Genomic DNA, 20,915 nt, shown 5'->3' on the forward strand with positions numbered 1-20,915 from the left:
AGCAGTATAAAAGTGCCCAAAGTCTGTGTCCCAACAGTGCAGCCTCCTCTGGGAGTTGAGCATTACCAGCACTTACAACATCATTTGGAAATTCTTCAGCGTGTTACAAAAGAAAATATGACACTGAGTTTCCACAAATTAACAGATAATTTGATGGATTTAAGTCTAATTGACAGTACTATAGGCCTGGAAATCACCAGCAACAGAAGAACAGCCTGGTCTGTTCGTTTGGCAGACTATTTTACTATTTGTGTAAATTTTATTGTCTGCAGAAGTCATGCCCTTCATCTCCACTCTGCCCTCCCAGATAACTGTTTCTATGTTTCTGCAGGAACATTCTGGCTGATTTACTTGGAAGGAATATGCCTGAAATCTGCAGATCTCTTGCCTAAACTACAAAAAAAAAAAAAAAAAAAAAATTAAACAAAATCATATCCTCACCAACTGGCCATTTCAATCCTTACACTTTGCTTTTTTTATTTCAGCCCTGACTGTAATTTGTATTAACCCTGTGAAAAAGTTCAGACAGATGGTATTTGTAGAAAGACAAGCATTACTCTTTAATGGTTCTGTATGAAAACATCTCTGAGGACTCCCTTTAAAAGTGTAACATTTCAAGTAAACAGTAAATTCAAACGGTATCCTGTGGTCCTGAACAACAACCCCCGTCCTACAAGACTTACCCCACTGTCTCTACACATGAACTCAGACCATGAGCCTGTGCAGGATTAGATAAATATTGGAGAAACCAATCAGCCTTAAAAAAGTGCCTGTGGCTCATGTTCTAGAAAGAATGTAGTTTATAGCAGGGATTTCACTTCATGCTGGTTTAATTCCTAAAGGATCTGTAGCACTCAAAGGTCACACCCGTTTAGAACAGTCTTGTTTATGACAAGGGCACTGATACCACCTATACAGTAAACACATTTCAGAGCAATCAATTCCACACCAGGAGCAAAGCAAATGTCCAAGCCCTCCAAACACCAGTGAGAGGGATTTTCCACTTCACTGAAAATCTCTTGGCCATTTGCACTGAAAACTGCATTGCAGCATCAGTGCACGTGCAACAAAAATGAAAAGGGTTGTTGTTCATTTGAACAGAACAGGAGAAAGATGAAAGCCAGAAAACAGAGATATAAGCCTCAGATATCTATAAAAACCTTCAAATGAATCCTGTAAGTCTATTGTAGAAAGACAATCTGAAGTGCTCCTTTTGTTGTTTCTGTTGTATTTTGTGACTGAGATGCAAAAAGGAGAAGCAGAAGGCTTGACAATTTGTGAGCTCTAAACTAAGCACAGAGGTCTAACAACAGTAAATAGAAACAGGAAAAAAAAATAAGCCCCCCCAGAAAGAGGAGGTAGTGAAGCTTCTGCTAAGTACCATAGCTAGCCTAGAAAGAGACATATAATTTATTTTCTATTTAATGTCTGAAATAAAAACGAGAACATCAGGAGTGCATATGGGGGGAATTGACATGCAAAGGCTAAATAGCAGCTAAGCAGTTTTATCTCTGGAGCTCAAAGGAGATTAGGTTGGGTTTCCTTCACATTTCAAACTGCCTCCTACAGACTTGCAGTTTGTCAAATTAGCTACTGAGTTTAAAAGTGCCTCTTTCTTCTTCGCAAATGAGGTCCAGCAAACAATTCAGAAATTTTGGCAGCTGAAATCACAACATAACTCTTAAGCACTCTTCTAAGAAGACCAGTAATGTGTGGATTAAAACCCAAAATTATCAAATGCCAACAGAATCATGGCCACAGTTTTAGGGGGTCTTTTTCTTCAGTTAAACAGCGGGGACAGTTGTCACAACTTTGCTGTGAGAATAACTGGCTGATTGCCATCCTCATCTTTTGCACTTATGAAGTCAAATTCCATGCAGGAACGTTTACTCTTGAGCTGCAATGGTGCAGGGTGGGAAAGCTTAACACACAGGAACCTCTGATTTCTAACCTTTGCAAACCTGGTTAGAGCTAAATGCAATTATACTTTTTATTTAACGCAAGCTAGACGAGACCACTTCCCAAAGGCCACCTCTTTGGTCCTCAATAAGAAACAGAAACCGAACCACAACGAACGTGCAAAAGCAAAGGAAAAGCAGCGTTACCTAACACTGAGAGGTGATTCCACTGAGAGGCCCAGGAGAGCACAGGCATCCCTGGTGAAGATGTCACAGATGTCAGCCCACTGGTTTGCATCCAGCAGGTGGACGTACGGGGAGTTCTCGATGCCTTGCCGCAGGTACACCAGGCTGCCCATCAACACCTGAATATCTGCGAGGCACCAGGAGCAGGGAGATAACTTTATGCAACAAACAAAAAGCTTGTGTCTGCAGTTAAGAGCTCTCACGTGGAAAACAGGCAGTATTGATAACTCACATCCTCACCTGTGCCAGAACACTCCATTCCACTGCGGACTGAGTGGGGATTTGTCTGCCCCGCCGCAGGCAGGGCGTGCTGCCCTGGAATCTGCTTCAAACAGCTTTACTTTTCTTGTGAGCTTTCTGACATACACACACTACCCCCAAAAAATAGGCTTTACTGGGCTCAGGTTGAGATGGTTCATTTAACTCACGTGTTCCCCATTTTTCAAAAGTTTCACTTCTCTTTGTGTTACCCCACGCAGCAGAGAATAGCAGATGACTATTCCAAGAACATTCCTGTGCATTTTTAACACTTTACCCTGGCACAGGCCTATTACAGGTGTAATCTACGGATTTATTTAAAGAGTCAAAAACCTTGATGTTAAGCAAATGTGCAAACATTCACATTTATTTACGTCCCCTTAAAAAAAAAAGAGGAAAAAAAAGACAATTCAAATTGTAAGGATTCGGGTTATACACATTAAATAGAAAAATAAGAAGCCTCTAACAAACTGATAAACAGAGTAAGGCCCATTTGGAACATGATTAATATTTTACTACAAGGTGCTTTAAATCCCAGTGCTTTAAATCCCCTTAACATGACCAAAAAATGTACCTTTCTGATGATTTAGGGCGAAGGGCTGGAAGTTTTTCGCGTACTGAAGGGCTTCTCTTTGATTTGCTGTTCCCCCCATCAATAAACTAATGAAATACAATCTGTGCAGCTTAAATTCCAACGAGCTGTTCTGTGCCATGAGCATTTCTCTGTTGGATACCGCCCACCTGGAAGAAACGAGGAGGCACAATGGGACGTGACACGAGAGGAATGAAGTGCCAGCCTACACCCTGTGAAATTATCACAATTATCTACCCTCTATTTCAAGGGAACTATGACTGTTCCCTGAACTTTTGAGAGTCTCTACAGAGCACAGAAAATGGCAGGACCCTTTACAAGTGAAGGAGCTACACAGGGCACACAACACGTGGACTGTGGTACTTCTGGTGCTGCTGCAGAGGTTAAAACCTGCAAAATTCAGCACTCACTGGCTGGAGGACAAGACTAAATCAGGCACAACAAAAGGCAGAAATAGCTAGAATCTGCTGTATATAAATTAACAACACTTGATCTTCGTTTTAACAATTACTGACAGTTCTTCAGCTGCACGTTGAAGAAGTCTGAGCGAGCCTTTCAAGAACGTTTTCCTGTGTCCTCATTCACCAAACATGTTCTCCAAGCCACTCTGTTTGTATGTGCACCCTGGAGAGGGGAATTGCATCTGTGGGACCTCCAAGACAGACATTATCAAGATCTCACCGTGGGAGAAGGGAAGTCAGCCTAATTATCATACTTTACCCCAGATAAACTTTGCTTTCTGTGTTATTTCCGACTTGGACAATAAGAATATTTCTCACTTGCTGTGTCTCATTCACCAAGACAACACCAATGTTTGGCTCCTAAAGACCATGAAAGAATTCTCAAACACACATTGGGTAAAATGAACTGGAATTTTCAAAATTCTACATTGTTATTTAGAATTCGTCCATCCCTTTCTTGGGTTTTTTTGGGAGGTTCTTTGAGTTTTGTTTCAGGTTTTTTTTTTTCCTTAATTCAGTCAGGCCTAAATCAATCCACTCTCTCTCTTAAGAACCTCAAATTTCAATGTTCTACAGTACATCTGTTTCTCATTAGTGTTAATTAGTTCTACTACTTTCACTGTATTTTCACCCATTAAGAAAAAAGCTTTTCACTTGTCAGCAAGTGAAGGAAGTCTCTGTTCCTTAAAAAAAAAAAAACAACAAACTCAAACAAAACCAAAAAGGGTATGTGAGGCTTCTGTTTCCTTCAATCAATACTAAAATGAGAAAATTAAGCATCCTTGCAATATTGATAAGGCTTTCAAAGCAAGAAGGTAGAGCATTAATGAGCAAGTATCCACTTTCAACTTGTTGTGGTGAAAGTGTCAGTGGTCTGACCTCACTGACAAGGCTTTGTAAAGACCCAGGAACCTTTCAGTAGGAAAAGAGTGAAAAATGGAGCCTTTGAACCAGGAACAAGCCCTACTGTCCCTAATTTCAAAGCAGTTTCAGATGGGCAGCCTCATAAGACTGTCAGCACTGTCATCTCCACCAGGAGGGAAGAGCACTCTCACTAACCATGGGGGGTGGGTGAGGTTTGGGGTGTTTTTATAAATTTTGGGGGTTTTTTTAAACTGTATTTTTATGATCAATGTGCCCAGTTTAAACCAGGAATAGTGGCAATAAAGTTCAATCCAGGCTACAAAAACAAGAGGCTGAAGTTAACAACCACAGACTAATAAGTAGCTGAAGGACAAAAAATTATAAATAAACACCAAGGCTAGTCCACAGTCCCATCAATGAGATATTAATCTCTGCTGCATCAAAAGAGCCTCCGTCCTCTCCCTGCCAATATTCACACCCACATGACAGAGCACTTCATCTCGCTGAGGCCCAGCCTATTTTTCCAAATTAGCTTTTAGGCAGCCTTTCCATTTTTAGTTCTTTTGAGTGGCAGCACAGATTTGTATCAAAAGAAAGCAACCACAGGAGCAAGGCCTGAGGTGTTTGGTCTGGGACACGCTGTTCCTACTGCCAAGGGAAAAACAACAAAAAAAAAAAACAGCAAGTGGGGTTTAAAATATCCAACCCACACACTCTCTACCACTGTCCAAAATTGTTAGTAATCACATCACCTGTCTTCTTACCTCCTCTCAGAATGATACTCTAAGTGCTTTCACTTCTGAGTGACCTGTGCACCCTCCTGTTTACAGAGAGAGGTGAAGACAGCATCTCTTCCCAAATTACAGACAAAAGCTGGGAACCTGCAAGTCATTCCCACCAGACCTTCACATGGGAGACCCAACGTGACCTCCAAAGGGCCAGAATCCATTCAGGAAAAAAAAAAACCAGTGTATTTCTCCTCTGCATCACCAAATTACAGTAAGAAAAGTCACTGGAAACCAATGGGATCCTGAAGGGGTACAGAGATTACACAGTTTATGGTACAGGGGCAGACTGGGCATCTACAAAAGTCAAGCTGCACACTCCACAAGGGAAAACAAAAAAGTTATGGCCACTCATATTCTATTTAAATCTGAAGTGTCACATTTTTAAGTGTTGGAATTTGTATTAAAGAAAATCTAAAAAAAAAAAAAAAAAAATACAGTTGGTGTCTTATTTTTTTCTGAGACACAAATACTAATTTCTCTCTATCACCTCAGCAGGGGTTTGAAAGTCTATTGGAAAAGTGATTAAGCTGACAACTCCCTTCCCATGGCAGCGACCAGGAGCCACTTGTGTTTGTTTTGTTTCCAACACTGAGTTAAGCCCAGCACAAGCACAGAGCACTGGCAGAGCCAGAGAGACTGGTTGCTGTTTTAATCCCAACCTTCCACGATTTTGTGTGGATAAACCCTGCTGTGCTCCCCTTCCTGGTTCGTGGAACTGTAACGAATCATCCTTGTGTGACACCTTTCTGCTTCAATACCACTGTCAGCAGCCTGACCCTGCCATGGGCCAGTTTGGGACTCCTTTGTGCACCCCTGGAGCTGCATTTACTGATGCCAGTTTTAGCCCAAAGAGCACGATGCCACAATGCCATCTATCATACGGAGATCATCCCATCCAGGACTGGTTTCCATCCCTCCTCCTGACCACTCATATCTGCTAGGAAATAACATGGGAAATCCCTTTACTGACATCAGGAGTAACTGGGCATTTAAGACATGGGTTATCTTCTACACCAGAGAGTTAAAACTATGTCTAAACCACGACATTTTGTCACATGCTGATCATCCTCCCTATGGTTTTTACATAAACAGCACTATAAATAAGGCCCCTCTGTGCCCAGCAGCAGCAAAGAGAAGCAGACAGCTCTTGCACTGTCCAGTTTAAACAGAATAAACATTATCCACAGAAATAAGACAGGGTGGGGGAGGGAGACCAGCACACAAAGTGTGCTGACAATACACCCTATTGTCTGCCCATTCAGCTGGAATAAGAATTCCTTTGGAGGACAGACAACCATGCCTTCTCCTGCGTTTGAAAAATATTTAACTCATTGCAGAAACTACAAGATACAGCTAGGAAGCAATGGATAAGGCATAAAGCACTGCAAACTGCAGCTAAAATGAATTTAGGGGCTTCAAGGGAACAGATATAACAGCAAATTACTGTTCCTGGGGGATTATCCTTCACAACAGCTCCGTTTGCTATTTGAACTATAAGAAACACATGGTGTGGCTGACAGTAAATCCTGTTTCAGTTGTTACAGCAGTGTTGCTTCCCTTCGGTTTAGCCAATTCAACAGCAATAAACCACCCCACCTTTCCACCTGTGCAACTCTATTTGAAGGCCAGCTATTTAGGTCAAACTTTGCATGACCCAGAGGCATAACACAGGATTTAGCTGATGAACTTTGAGTATCAGAGTGTCCCTGCACTTGGATTAGATGCCAATAAAGCACTGAATTGAGACACCTCTGCTGGTTCAGGTTAAAGGGAAAAGAAAATGTTCGTTAATAGGAAAATGTACTTAAGTGAATAATGCAAAAAAGGTATCTTAAGTATGTGAATTACGCTCAGGAATGAAACACAGAAATTTTGAATTTGCTTTTGTTTCACGGTTTCTGTTTTTAAAAGGTCGCTTCAGAGTTGGTTTAGTTGTTTTGGTTGGTTGGTTTGGGTTTTTGTGTTTTGTGGCTGTTTTTTTTTTTCTTATTTCTGAGACCAGCCCAGGCTTATGAAAACTTAAAAAAATTAGGCTGAGAGTTTTTTTGGGGGCTTTCTTATTTTTAAGTTAAAAGCCATTCTGAAATGGCGTGCAGTTTTACACTACTGTAAATCATAAAACTGCAGCCCTTGAGACATTTCATCACCTTTCCCTCCTCACTGTTGCTTTTAGCACCATGTGTAAGGGTTGTAAAGTCTACTGAGGTCAAGGAAATATCCTGGTCTAAGGCTGATTGACAGATCTCAGACAACCGCAATTCCCAGACTTGGTTTTGGTCTGAGCAGTCATCACTATCCACTGTCTTACATTAACTGAATTGTTTTGTTCAGAAGAAATCCCACTAACAGGTGTCCCTTTTGTTAAAAAAAAAAAGGGGGGGAAGGGGGGGAGGAGGAAAAAAAATGAGTAGACTCACTCTAGTGCAGGTCTCAAAACTCTAACTTTTAATGCTTCCAATATTCGATTTAACTCCACAAACGGTTCTTTTTGACTTTGATCTATTGATAGACCAGATTCCTGGAAAAAAAAAAAAAAAAAAAGGTAGTTTTTAATGAAAGCATGAAAAACACAATGAGATTGATTTGTTGGTTCTCTGACAGCTTAAATATTGACCTGGAACATTCAAATAAGGAAGGTAACACAGAGCATCTTTTCCGCAGCTCATAACCTTCAACACCCACACTCATCCTTACCTGACAAAGCTCCTCAGCTACATCCAGCATTCCCTGCCGGAAGAAGTGCTCCACCATCACCTCGTTGAGGATCCTCTGGCTGTCAGCCTGCCAGCACCCATCTATCCCCACGCTGCTGATGTCCGAGTCAAAGTTCTGAAACGCACCAAATTATCAGTTAATGGGCTGGAACAAATCACCCCACATCATTTTTCCTTAATTATGCAGGACACCTGTGTCTCCACCCTGATGCCTTGTGCCTATTACTCAGTTGGCCTCAATTACCTCCAAAGTGAAATGCATCTGTCAGCTGCTTCAGAATCTCCTGTGTATGGAAGAACAAATCCTTCGGCTTGCTCATTTCAAGTCTGAATATTATTCACTGTAAGGAACTGGCAAATTACAAGTCTAGCTAGAAAGTTAGAAATTCAGATAACTAGCAAAGCGGTTTCCAGCCCATGACGTGTTTCTGAAGGAAGTATCTGCAGAAAAACCTTTTTCCGTATGTGAAAACTGAAAATGTCCAGAAAACAGAGAACAGAAAAGTGCACACCAGTATCAAGACAGTGTTATCAATGCACCACTGTCACTGCAGCACTCCAAACTGGAGTCAAAAGTTTTAACTCAAGATTATTTTATGTAACAGGGGGAGGGGGGTAGACAACGCTGAGAAAGGAAAAAGTCACTTTTTCACCCCCAAACAACAGTGAAATTCAAATCTCTGAAGACCTCAACATCCCAGCAAGAGAATGAGCTTTGAAAGTCCAAGAGATCTTTTACAGCTCTAACCCAGATGATCCTGCTGCTGTGTATTTTTAGGCCAGTGGCCTATGGACATATTCCAGGAATAACTAAAGATATTGTCACAGTGACTCTCTGGTAACACTTGGCACTGCTTGGCACTGTGCCTCTTGGCAGCAGGAGAGCAACATTTGTTCCAATCCAAGATATAAACCAGGATTTTAACTGCTAACATGTTCTGTGATGAGGGCAGGCAGGTTCATTTGAATAAAAATCCTCCTCCATTGCCTAAAATAAAGCTCCTGCAAAATAAGAAGTCTCAAAGCCAGCGCCTTGCTTGCTGCCTGATGTGATCACCGTGGCTCTCTCTCCAGGGCTCTCTCCCAAGGAGGAACTTCAGAAATCAGGAGTTCAGTGCAAACAGCAGCGCTTCAGCTGCAGCTCCGTGAGGATCCACAGCCCTGGGCATCAGGGGAGTGCCGATCTCGCACAAACACAGGGTTCTGTCACGGCAGATAACACACAGCTGGCACCAGCTGCCTTCCTGTGCACAGCTCAGCCTCACACAGCACCCTCCTTTTACTCACCACTTAATTATTTCCTTCATCAGCACCTTCACAGCTCCTTTGATGTTGCTCTGTGTTGCATCCTGAGAAAGGGGCAGCCTTCTCAGCCACGGCTACAAAGCCGCCCCTCCCTTCAGGTCTCTCAGCAAACTTTCAGCAAAAACCTTAAGTGCAGTAAATTGTCTCTTCCATCTCTCCGAGATGGTGGAGCAAAATGAGCATTTAAATTATCCCCACTGATTCAAATCTCACATTTAACAACATTTTCACTGGGGTATCTTACCCTGTAAGCTCCTTGCCATGCTGCTCATCTTTAAGCTGTATCCTGAAAAACTTAAGCATCTTAAAGATTTAATAATACTTTGCTTATTTGTGCCAACTATTTGAATCCCTAAAGGCTCACCACCATTGCTGATTCCTATTATCAGTGTCTAAACACCACCAGTAGGTAACAAATCCATCAACAACGCACTAAAGCAATATCAGGGGCAGTATTCAGAATACACAGGCATGCCTTTGGTACTTAGATTCCAGGGTGGAGATCAGCAGTAATCTAAAAGTAATTGACTTTAAGCTGTATAACCCTGTAAGCAGAAACCTCATTCTTCTGGGCAGTTACCAAACATTCAAGCTGAACCCATGCCTCAGACATTGTCACATCCTCCTCGCTGCCTGGGGACAGGGGCAGTGGAGCTCCGTGCCCTCACAAAATACTCATTTTCTTTTGAAACAACAAATCTTGTTGTGAACCCCATCCTAAGTTAAGAGTTTTAATTCCCACAGAAGGTGGTAACGAGTCGTGTCAACCTGGACGTGCTGCAGATTCAAGTCACATCGCACAACCTGAGGACCTCAAGCTTTTTCACTTCCCCTCAGTCACTCTCTGATCAACCCTGTCTTGATCAGGTTCTCATTCCAATAACTTTTTTGTTTTGTTTTAAACGGTTCCTGAGGTGAGTGTGGGATTCCACAGCTCTGCCTCCTCTGGGCCCTGAGGAGCTTCAGGAACTGACTGCACATATTACAGTGAGTGACTGTCACATGTCAGAACAAATTACCACTTGCCTTTGGCTTATGTATTTCATAACTGCCACGCATGGATGAGCTGCTGGTGACTGCACACCCCTCAGTTTTGTTTTCTAAATGCTAACAGTATGCTAACTGACAGCACGTGGGGTTTAATAAGATTTCAAAAGTTAAAATAAATTCCACAAGTTAAAAACTCCGGAAAGCTTAAAACCTGAAAAGCGCAAAACAACCTAAGTGTCAGCGAATACTCCTGAGAAACAAACCTTGTTTTTAAGAGCCCAACTAGTAAGTCCAGGGCCAAAATTTAGAAATATTACGTGCCAAATTCACCAATCAAACACCAGTGAAACAACACACTACTAATAACTGCTAGAATGTGAGGACCTCAAGATGCACACAAACACAAGATGGACCATTTTAACCAACATCCAACCCTCTATGTTATTCCTAACATCACAACATGAAGAAGGATGATGATTAAGGACAGTTTCATTCCTCAGCTGAGATTATTTTGTCCATTCTTCCCTTCGGAATTCTGACCCAAAATACGAATCAAATATTTGTTTACCCTCTCTGTTCAGTCTGTTTGCACATAAGATAAAGCACAACTTGCCAAGACTCTGTATTTATTTAGCCCCATTCTTCACAGTTATACTAAGTTCAGTAAAGGTTTTTAGTTTGCTCATACACAAGTTTTTACATGAAACAAACATTAACTTAGGTAAAAGTTTGCCTTCCCAAAGCATTAATTAAAATGTTGGCCTTTTAACAGGTTTCAAACTCTGAGAGGAAAAACGAAGGGAGCTGCCATTTACTCCACTTATTCCTAAATGAAGGCATTTAACCGCTACTCAGACAGATTGCTGCTAGAGGGAAAACATTGACCAGCCCATCAAAAAAGCTCTGAGATGAATTCAAATCATTCCAGAATGATTTACAGGGACGCTGATGAGGGAGGTGCCTGATAACTTGCTGAACAGCAGTGACATGGACGAGTTCTGGAAGCAGAGCAAATGCTCGTACAATACAGAAAAAAACTGGATGCAAACAATTCCTTTCAAAGGAGAAAATGCTCTCCGGAAGAGAGAGGAACCTTTCATGAATCAGAAGCGTGTGATCCACGTAGAACTACTACGAAAAAAGGTTAAGCTTAAAACCTGACCACACTAAACTTTACACGTAGGTACAATCCTGCCTCAAAACAGGGGGAAAAAAAAGAAATTTAAGGCGAAATTGCCACGAGCAGACAATACAGCAAGTTCTTTCACAAGCTGGGCTTGCTAAGGAGGAAGTTTGTTGATTCCACATTCAGTAACAGCTGTCATTTGGCTGTGTCACATTAAACTGGCACCAGCATTACCACGTTTCCCAATCTCAAACCAGGCAACAAAATAATGAGTTACATTTATCTGTTGTGCCTGAGCACGCACAGCCAGGGAGACCACAAGCAGTGCTGTGGAGACGTTAATCTGTCTATAAAGTTCGAAACAAAAGTCAAACCTCGTGAATCAAGGCGAGGGCTGTGCTTCTTTACATTCTAATGAGTGTTTTATTTTGGGAGCAGCAGTATTTTGTCCAGAAACGTGCTGAGAATCAATTCACTACATCAATTACACTTAATTACTTCTATTGGTTTAAGCTTGAGCATATTATGGTGAAGGGATGGGGGAGGGCGTTTCCAGTAGGTTATGGGAGCCAACGAAGACTTTGCTGGCAGGTTTCAAACATATTTTCCAGCAGCACAGGGAAATTTCATTAACTACATATGGAAGATTTCCTTCAAATGTCACTGTTCAGGGAAAGGCTGAATTCCACCTGGATTTAAACATTTCACGTATTCATCTGACAAACAGGCCAAGGCACATTTTAAAGTACTTCCCTGACTAGCAGTTGGGGAAGACCAACAAAATTCAAGCTGCTTGCTGTAAAAAGAAAAGCTCAACCAAGTCTGTATTTTAAGGGGACAATCCTAACTTGTGCTCTGAGCTTCATAAAACTTCACCCTTCGTTACAAGCAAACTGGAACCCCATGCAGTTCCCACTGCTTCCAGTCTTTAAATCCAACCACCACAGACACTGAGACTGAAAATCCAGAGGAAGGAGCGCACTGAACGCAGCAAGTTGAGCTCGTTTTTTAAACAGCCCTCCTGACACTCAACAGGCTCAGAGCAGGAAAGGATTATCCAGATCCTTGCTACTGTTTCACAAAACCACACACTGGAAACTTAAAAATTGATTTTTATTTACATCTATCCCTTTTCAAATAAAAATAGTAGATAAACTTAGAACAGAGGGACAGAAATAATACTGGAAAAACTCCATTCCCATGAAAACTAAAACAGCAATTTGGAGATCAGACTCAAGCCTAAAATGCTTTAAGCTTGCAAGTATTGTTTTCTTCTGGCTTGTAAGAAATACTATCCCCAATTTCCACTGGACATTCACACCCTCTACATGTGACCTGGGGCTGTTCTACCTCAGAGGATTTAAATGAAGAAGGTTTGGCCAAACCCAAAAGCGTATTTGCACAAAGTCCACTTGCTAAAGCAGAATAGGAAAGTTTAAAACTTAGGACAAGATTACATAGATTTATTTCAGGCTTCAAGCCGGTAATGAGGATGGAATTTTACTCTAGTTAATTGGTTTAGGTGCAGCAGCAAGGATTTGAGACAGATGCATCCTTAAGCTTTGGATAAGTGACGTGTGGATTAAAGTTATTACTACAAAGTTTGAGCTCTCCATGATGGTCAGCCACACATAAAAGCGAAAAATACAACATTTTCAAGGACATTCTGCCCAATAATGCAGCATTAAGTACTTTGCTCCTTCACCACACTACTGTTAGATTGTGCTTTAACAGATTATCATTACTAACAAAGCTTAAATGAGATTCCCAAAGGATAAATCGGGATGGGGTAATGCTGCAAATGTCTTTGTTCAGGTGAAAAGACTCATTGACAGGCCTCTTTCTTAATAAGATTATAAGGTGCACCTCAAACCACACATTTAGACCCTGTCAACAGAGGCATGTTCTGATGTGAAACTATCACAAGAATGTCGAAAAAACCCAAGCACAAGACTCCCTGAATAGAGAAGAGAACACAGATGGAGAAAAGCATGGCCTGAAAGTATATATATAGTACCACTGTAGTATCAATTCAAAAAATTGTTAATATTTACCTACAAAAATATTCAGATTCCCAGTTATTCTTGAACCTGGAATTCATCTCAGAACACCTCATATGCAAAGCTCCAAAGATAAGCTGCCCTATTTGTTATGGCACAATAGACTACAAGATGTTCAATCTACTCTACTCACATTTAGACTGTCTTATAAAATTAAGCCCCAAAACCAACAACACCCCTGAAATATGTACAAAACGTCTTTCTTCAAAAATTCTCTGATCCTACAGAATCACAGAGTGCTTTGGGTTGGAAGGAACTTTAAAGATCACCTCATTCCAACCCCCTGCCATGAGCAGGGACACCTCCCATTAGACCAGGTTGGCCCAAGCCCAATTCAACCTGGCCTTGAACACTTCCAGGGATGAGGCAGCCACTTGTCCTGCTTTCCAGAACAAAAAGGCACTTCTGAGTTACCTGCTACTGACAATTAAGTAAAATTATATATATAAATCACAGTATTTCTTACTGAGACAGATACTGAAACAACCATCCTGCTAAACCAATAAAATACAAAATATACTAAGTCTTGTAGTATCTGCAGGGAGTGTTCTCACAAAAATGAAGAGATTTGAGCTGCCCCCAGAAGGAATACTCTGTCTGCAGTAAGTTCTAAAAGCAAGCACTCCACAGCCCCCTGTCTCACCTCTGCTTCTGTAGCTGTCGGGAAGATTTAGTTAAGACTGACTGTAGGATAAATCCAGATTTTCTAAAGCAGAGCACATGCCACAGAATTGATGCTATAATACAATCAAACCACAAAATAAGTACCTTATCAATGGCTTTTCCGACTCGGGATACGCTGCTGTGAATGTCCTTATGATCAGAGGCCAGTTTTTGGACTGTGTCTTTTATTCTTTTACAACACTGCGTCATAACAAGTGAAATCGTCCCTGACAAGTCTCCATCTTGATCTAGACAAAAGAGAGGAAAATTACTCACTTTGTTACAGACAAATGGTAACATCCAATCTCTTAACGTGCAACATATAAAAAGTGGTACCAAAAAAAAGAAATGCAATCTAGGGGGTGTTTGCAAAGCAATCTCAGTGCAAAGGGAGGCAAAAAAGACAGGAATTCACCTGTGTGAAAACTCACCTGGGGAACTGGGAATCCAGCTGGGGGCACAGTAACAGTGAACAAGGGCAACAGTTTTAAAAATTAATGTAAAGTTCTCATGTGTCTCAGTCACGGTGTATGAATAAACACCTCAAAGGAACACCCAATCCACAAATGTCTCAGGGCATAACAGAGAGCTGCTGAAGCTACTACAGGATGAGTTCTCCTTCAGACAGACCCCGAAGGTACATCAGAACATCACCTTTAACTACAACAAGGTGCAAGCAAAATGTGGATTAATCAGAGTCCAGTTAATTCCTGCCCCACAAACCACCCACGTCTGTTGGACTGTGTTTGAGCTGTATCAAACTTCTGCTTCCTGACTCACGGAAACACCTCTGGAAGTTCAGCCAGCCACCCTCCAGTTCCCCTCTATGGATAAGAAGCAGCCCATGAAGGGCCAGTGGACATTGCTGTGAGATTTATTCTCTAGAAACTGGGACATTTTTAGCTGATGTCCAACAACCCATTCTGTGAACAAAATAACAAACAGGAAAGCTTTACAAGCCCCATCACGGCACTTCACAGTTTACACCCTCTGTGCCTTGCTTCAAACGTCACTCAGGAGATTTAGTCAGGAGGAAAAACAACAGAAAAAATACATTTTTCAGTGCTTTACCCCAGTCCTTTCTTCCTGCTTTTGATTTAATGGAAAACGTGTTTACTCTTAAAGTTTGTTCCTTTTTGATTTCTTATTTTAACATGTTTTTAGTTTCAGCAGCATATTAAGAGCACAGTTTCTGGAGACAGCAAAGGAAATCCAGAAAAAAGATGCGACCACAGGGGACGGATAACGATTCCACTGGCACTTTTTCTAGATACCTTGCCCTCTGTTGCTGCACACTGAGCTATCTCACCTCACCTCTAACCAAGCAAACAGCTCCTGTCCAGCCCCACAAAGCCACAGCTTTCAAGAAAGAAAAAAGCTTTAACCCCCTCCAGTCCCATGAAGCCAACGATCACCTCCCAGGCAAATGGCTAATGGGGCTCTCTATTTTATTTTTTTTTCTAGTGGATGGGTGAGGAGTAACAAGGATTGAAACAGTCAATTCCATGACTCTGTGCAACCCGAATTACAAATGAAAAATTCGCTCAGCTATTACATAGAGTTCACCTCCTAAAATTATTTTAAGAATATCCGTATTTCTCAGTTGCTGTTTAATTTTTATGACAGACGTGTAAAATCACACGAAGGATCTTTAACTGTCTCGTGGCTTTTGCCACCACGAAGTGATCAGCCAAGAGATTACAGAACATGCAAAATGGAAACACTCACTCTGCAATGAACAGAGAAGCTAAAATACACTTTTGGTGGTTTTTTTTTTGGTTTTTTTTTTTTTTGCAAGAAGAGCCATTAAGCTAAAACCCAAACAACCCACATGGGTAACTGCTTTTAGGCCAAGCAAGTGAGTGAATTACTGGCCCCTGACATTTACTGCAGCAGAAACCAACTCCTGTAAAGCAATGAAAATGTCTACCCGGGAAAAGTCATCAGAGCTGTAAAAGGTTTCCCCTCTGCACCCCTCTCTTCCAGTTTCAACCAAACTACGAGCTGCTCATAATAAATGAGCAGGAGAGAGCCTGGAACCAGCCCTCCTGGTAATTCAGGGTTCACAGGACACCACAGCCGAACACCTACAGTCACAATTAAAAAAATAAATAAATACACTGGCCAGCAGACACTGGGCACAAGGCAGAGCCCAAAGCCAAGTTTACTCAGCCAGACACATTTATACCATCCAGGAATATGCAAGCCCTGCCTTGGCTGCCCCAGAAAGACAGATGTATGAGGGGAAGGGAGAAGAAAAACAAACTTTGCCTTCCCCCTCCCAGGACTGAGCACAGATAGGGCTGGTCTGTCCTCAGGCTTTAACATGAAAAAAAGACATTTTAAGAGACTGGGGGATGGGGGAACCCCACGGTTTAGAGGTTAAAGCAGCTTCTAATGGTTTCTTTTTCCCCACCCACTTCCTTTTTATATCCACTGCCTATTTAAGGTCTTTTCATGCATCTTTGCTCTCAGATCTTGTCCTACAGCATTAACTTCTTCTTCAGCAGTGAGGGTTTTCATTTCTCTTCCTTTTTTTCCTTTAAAATAGCATACTCAAGCATATTTCTGCAGTCCATACCCCTGAATCAGAGCTCCACATTGAGCTATCCGGCTGCTTTCAACACTACCAATTTTCAAAAATCCTCAGGAAACAGCCTATAAAAGCTGCAAATACCCGTTCTTGTTAGAAAGTGATATATAACATGCTAAAGAAAAACAAAACAAAAAACAACAACAAAACAAACAAACAAAAAAACCCCCACAAAAATATAATTTTGCTACCTATGAAGCCAGCTCACCCTCAGATGCCAAAATTGAGGAGTCCCCAGATGTCTCAGTGTGCACTAATAACATAGTGGCTTCATTCTACTAAAAGAAAGTTCCCTTTGGGATGTGCTCTCTGGGACAGCATCACCACTTGGTAAGCGCTGAAAGTATGTCCAGGGCCTTCACTGGACAGCCCCAAAAACTGCTAATCCAAGCCTGGATGGAAAACTCAACAAGGACACTGAAGGAATCCCACATGGGACTCTTTTAATTTTATCACAAAGAGAGCAGAAGCTCCGGACCTGCAATGGGATTCTCCCAGACAAACCTCTACAGCCCAGCAAAGACCAACACAAGCGTGAGGGTCACACCATGAGCGCTCCAGGCCAGGTCAGATTGTGAAGACACACATTTTATTGACCGGCCTCAATGCCCAAGCCCAGACTGCTCCAAACGGCACAAACAGCAGCTTGAAACGCAGTTCAAAAACAGTGTCAAAAACACCAATCGTGGTGTTTTTTTTCATCCCAAACAAACGCCTCGGAATGAGAATTCCACGGTTGCTGCCCATAGAAACTGCTGTGTACACAGGGAGCAGCTCCAGCACACTCCTGCTGGCGTTCCTGGAATTATCCACGCTCCTGACTGAGCTTTGCACCTGCGTTTGCACAAGACCCGCAGCAAACGCGTTTCCTCCGAACCGAACAAAAGCAAAAAGCAGAGCAGCGGCACGTTTGCTCCCAAGTTTGGGCTCAGGAGCCGGCAAGTTCCTATTTTTAATCCCCGGCTTCCTGCGTGGTCCCGGGTAAATCACTTCAGCTCCCTCCCACTCCATCAACAAAACACGGCCCGGCCTCCACCTCTGAGATTTCACAACCTTTAAGTGTCCCGTGTTTACAGCCCCGGCGAGTGCCCAACACGAGCTGACACACGGACAGGGCCGGTGTTTACTCCCTGCTTACCCTAAACATCACCAAACCCGAGCCCCCAAGCGAAGGAACGAACACAACTTAGGGGACGTAGGAAAAGAGAGAGGAAAAAAAAGAAAAGAAATACGAGGGGAAAAAATAAAAATAATAAAAACAAAACAAAACACCAAACCAAACAGGTCAGGCCGGCCCGGGGTGACCAACCCCTTTGTAACCCAACATCAAGGGTTATGAACACCCCGAGTAGGGTCATGCCAGATCTGCTGATCGGGAATAAACAAACCTCTTGGGCAGCGCAAAAAAAGCAGGGGAGGCCCAGGAGGGCCGAGACCCATCACAGAATCACAGTGAATGTGCTGAGTTGGAAGGGACCCCCAAGGCTCCTCCAGCCCAAGCCTCAGCCCTGCACAGGGCCATTCCCAAGAGTCACAGCATGTGCCTCTGAGTATCATTCCAATCCTTCCTGGGCTCTGTCAGGCTTGGTATTGTAACCACTTCCCTGGGGAGCCTGTTCCAGCACCCAGACACCCTCTGGGTGAAGAACCTTTTCTCAATATCCACCCCAAACCTCCCCCGCTCCCACTTTTTAACTTTCCCATGTCAGAAAAGCCCCGAATCTCCGGGGGTTGGTCGCGGCTCAGCCCCCCAGCGCAGATCCCTCGGGGCAGGGGCTCTCCCTGGAAGGGTCCCCACCCCACACAGCCCGAAGTTTTGGGGCCACAACACCCCAAATTTGGGGGGTTCCCCCCGGAGGAGGTACAGAGGAGGGAAGGAGAGGTGCGGGGGGGAGGGGGAAGGAGGGGGTGTCTCTCCACGTACTCTCCGTCTGCAGGATCTCCCTGCGCAGCCCTCCCGCGTACTGGATCAGCTCCTCCAGGCTGCGCTCGCAGAGCTGCCCGTATCCCGAGAACTTCTGCAGCACCTTCTCCAGCTCCCGCTCCACCGTCACGCACTGGTCCATCGCGGCCGGGCCGCGCTCCTGCTGCTGCTGCTGCTGCCGCCCCTGCTGATCTTCCTCCTCCTCCGCCTCCTCCTCCTGCCGGTCGTGCCGCCCGTCCCGCCGCCCCCCGGCCGGGCCCCCCGGGCCCCCCGCCAGCGCCGGCCCCGGCCCTGGGCGGCCCCGGCCGCACTTCCACACAGGCACCGCCGAGGACACGCGGGGACCTCGCGCCGCTCCGCGCAGGCAGCGCCGCGGACACCCCGCCCCGGAACCTCCGCCGAGCCTCCGGAGGGGCGTTTTGTTATTTTTCTTTTTCAGTCAGGCGGCGCGGCGGGCAGCCCCCCGCTCTGCTCCCGCCGCTGTTCCCGGTGTTCCCGGTGGGATCGGGAAGGGCTTCCCGGTCGGGCGGCGCGCGCGGGGAGTTAGTCCGGGGAGCGGGGATGGCGGTAGGTCAGGCAGCGCGGCGGGCAGCCCGGCGCGGGGGCCTCAGGGCGGCGTTGCCATGGAAACGGCGAGGCCTTAGGGGGAGCCGGGCCCGGGGAGGCCTCGGCGGTTCTTTCGGCTCCTGGGATCGGGCTGTGCCGTCCCTGCGGCCGGGGAGCGGCTCAGCCAGCTCTTGGGGCCGGGTTTGTCACGCCCGGGACGGGGGAGTGGCTCAGGGCCGCGCGGTGGGTGCGGTGTCAGCGCTGGGGTGACCCCTGGGGTACAAGGGGTTCGCTCCCAGCCAGGCCGCGGGGAGCGCATCCACCTCACACATCGCACGAGTGACACGGAGCAGCGGTTGTAAACAAGCGCCGTGCTGGCAGCGGAGCGTTTAGCCCGTCGTCGGGTTGTTAATTGGTCGGTAAACTCCCGGGCGGTAAAGTTTCGTGTTGAGTTAAAGGCTGAAGTCGCGCATCAGAACGGCGGCGGCTTGAGGAAAAAATGTGCTCGAGATGTCTGAGCTCGGATTCCACCTGGTGAACACCAGCTCCAGAGGAGGGGCCACCAGGCTGATCAGAAGGACAGAGCACCTCTCCTGTGAGGAAAGGCTGGGGGAACTGGGATTGTCCGGCCTGGAAACGAGAAGGTCCCGGGGAAAAATTTCAGCCTTCCAGCACCTGGAGGGAACTTACAGCAAAGATAAAGACTATTTACAAGGGCATGTAAATAGACAAAGGACAGGGAACAATGGCTTCAAACTGAAAAGAGGTTTAGGTTAAATATTAGGAAAAAATCCTTCCCTGTGAGGGTGGTGAGGTCCTAGCACAGCTTGCTGTGGCTGCCCCATCCCTGGAAGTGTTCAAGGCCAGGTTGGATGGGGCTCTGAGCAACCTGGTCTAGTGGAAAGTGTCCCTTTCACGGTCAGGAAGTTGGAACTGGATAGTTTTTATCACGAATTATGTTTAAACACATCATGTGTCTTCTGGTTTCACAGGTCAGCACAGTGGTTTAATTTGTGAAGTCCTGTGGCCTCCTTGCTCACCTCAGCACACTCAAGCAAGGTCTCCTTATTTATTTATTTATTTGTTTATTTATTTGTTTATTAACATTAAACAGAGATTTATCTTCTCCAGGTGGGCAACAAATCGTTTTTCCCTTTTACAAAAATAGAAAATATGAACTGCCTGGGGAAAAGAAAGTGTCTTTATTTGAAGCCTTAATTAATCTGTTCTGCGCCTGTAAGTTGGTTTGTCCTTGATTCGTGTCCATTTCTGTGCTGGGCAAATCAAACTGCCACGAGGTGCAGCTGCGACTGTAAAAAGCCTCTGAGCACCTGCTCGGGTGCCGCAGCTGACCCTGAGCAGGGGGGGGTCGGGCTTGAAAAGCTCCCCAAATTCCCCCGTGAATCACCGCCGGGTCACCGGGATCTCCTCACCCGAAGGGCGGGGGGTGGGACTGGGTGGGCGTTGCGGTCCCGCCCAGCCCGAACCGTTCCGTGGTTGAGTTGGCTCTTAGGAAAACTGGGCTTCGGGTCATTTAAATGTTAGTTTGCTACACTGTATCTTGATAAACTCAAGAAAAAGAGAAAGTATAATATTTTAACATGGTAAGGGATTAAATTAAGATTTTAAATCCTTGGTTTTACTGACTTCAAAATGTTCCCTATGGAATCTGGAAAGTAGATTATTGTCTGTATTCCCAGGCTGCACAGTCAGCAACTGCTCTTAGGAGAGGGTGGGGGAGGAGAGGGAATCCTTGCCATTTATCAAGGGGCAGCAGATAAAAAGACTGCAGGTTTGGCTGCCTGACAAGGGAAGGTGGCTGTCCCAGTTCTCAGGATTTGGGCTCGTTTGCTTGTAATCGTAGTAAAAATACTTTTGCTGCCAAAA

General features: G+C 44.4%; 1 protein-coding gene and 1 long non-coding RNA gene across 2 annotated transcripts in view; one reads left to right on the forward strand and one right to left on the reverse strand.

Moving 5' to 3' along the window:
* Nucleotides 1-18,737, reverse strand: part of RMND5A (required for meiotic nuclear division 5 homolog A) — a 20,877-nt gene extending 2,140 nt beyond the window's left edge. Inside the window, exons 1-6 of the mRNA XM_027885990.1 lie at nucleotides 18,483-18,737; nucleotides 14,071-14,213; nucleotides 7,802-7,936; nucleotides 7,525-7,625; nucleotides 2,977-3,143; nucleotides 2,106-2,271 (exon numbers count right to left, since the gene is read on the reverse strand). Of these exons, the coding sequence (XP_027741791.1) occupies nucleotides 2,106-2,271; nucleotides 2,977-3,143; nucleotides 7,525-7,625; nucleotides 7,802-7,936; nucleotides 14,071-14,213; nucleotides 18,483-18,624 (854 nt within the window). The 5' untranslated portion in view covers nucleotides 18,625-18,737. The remainder of the gene's footprint in view (nucleotides 1-2,105; nucleotides 2,272-2,976; nucleotides 3,144-7,524; nucleotides 7,626-7,801; nucleotides 7,937-14,070; nucleotides 14,214-18,482) is intronic.
* Nucleotides 253-20,915, forward strand: LOC114058532. The gene is made up of 3 exons (XR_003571467.1): nucleotides 253-264; nucleotides 1,295-1,301; nucleotides 20,531-20,915. It is a non-coding gene; the product is annotated as an uncharacterized LOC114058532 (long non-coding RNA).

Source organism: Empidonax traillii, unplaced genomic scaffold (genome assembly GCF_003031625.1).
Source record: "Empidonax traillii isolate 1590-97213 ecotype Southwest subspecies unplaced genomic scaffold, ASM303162v1 scaffold175:size1888319, whole genome shotgun sequence".
Taxonomy (NCBI): Eukaryota; Metazoa; Chordata; class Aves; order Passeriformes; family Tyrannidae; genus Empidonax; species Empidonax traillii.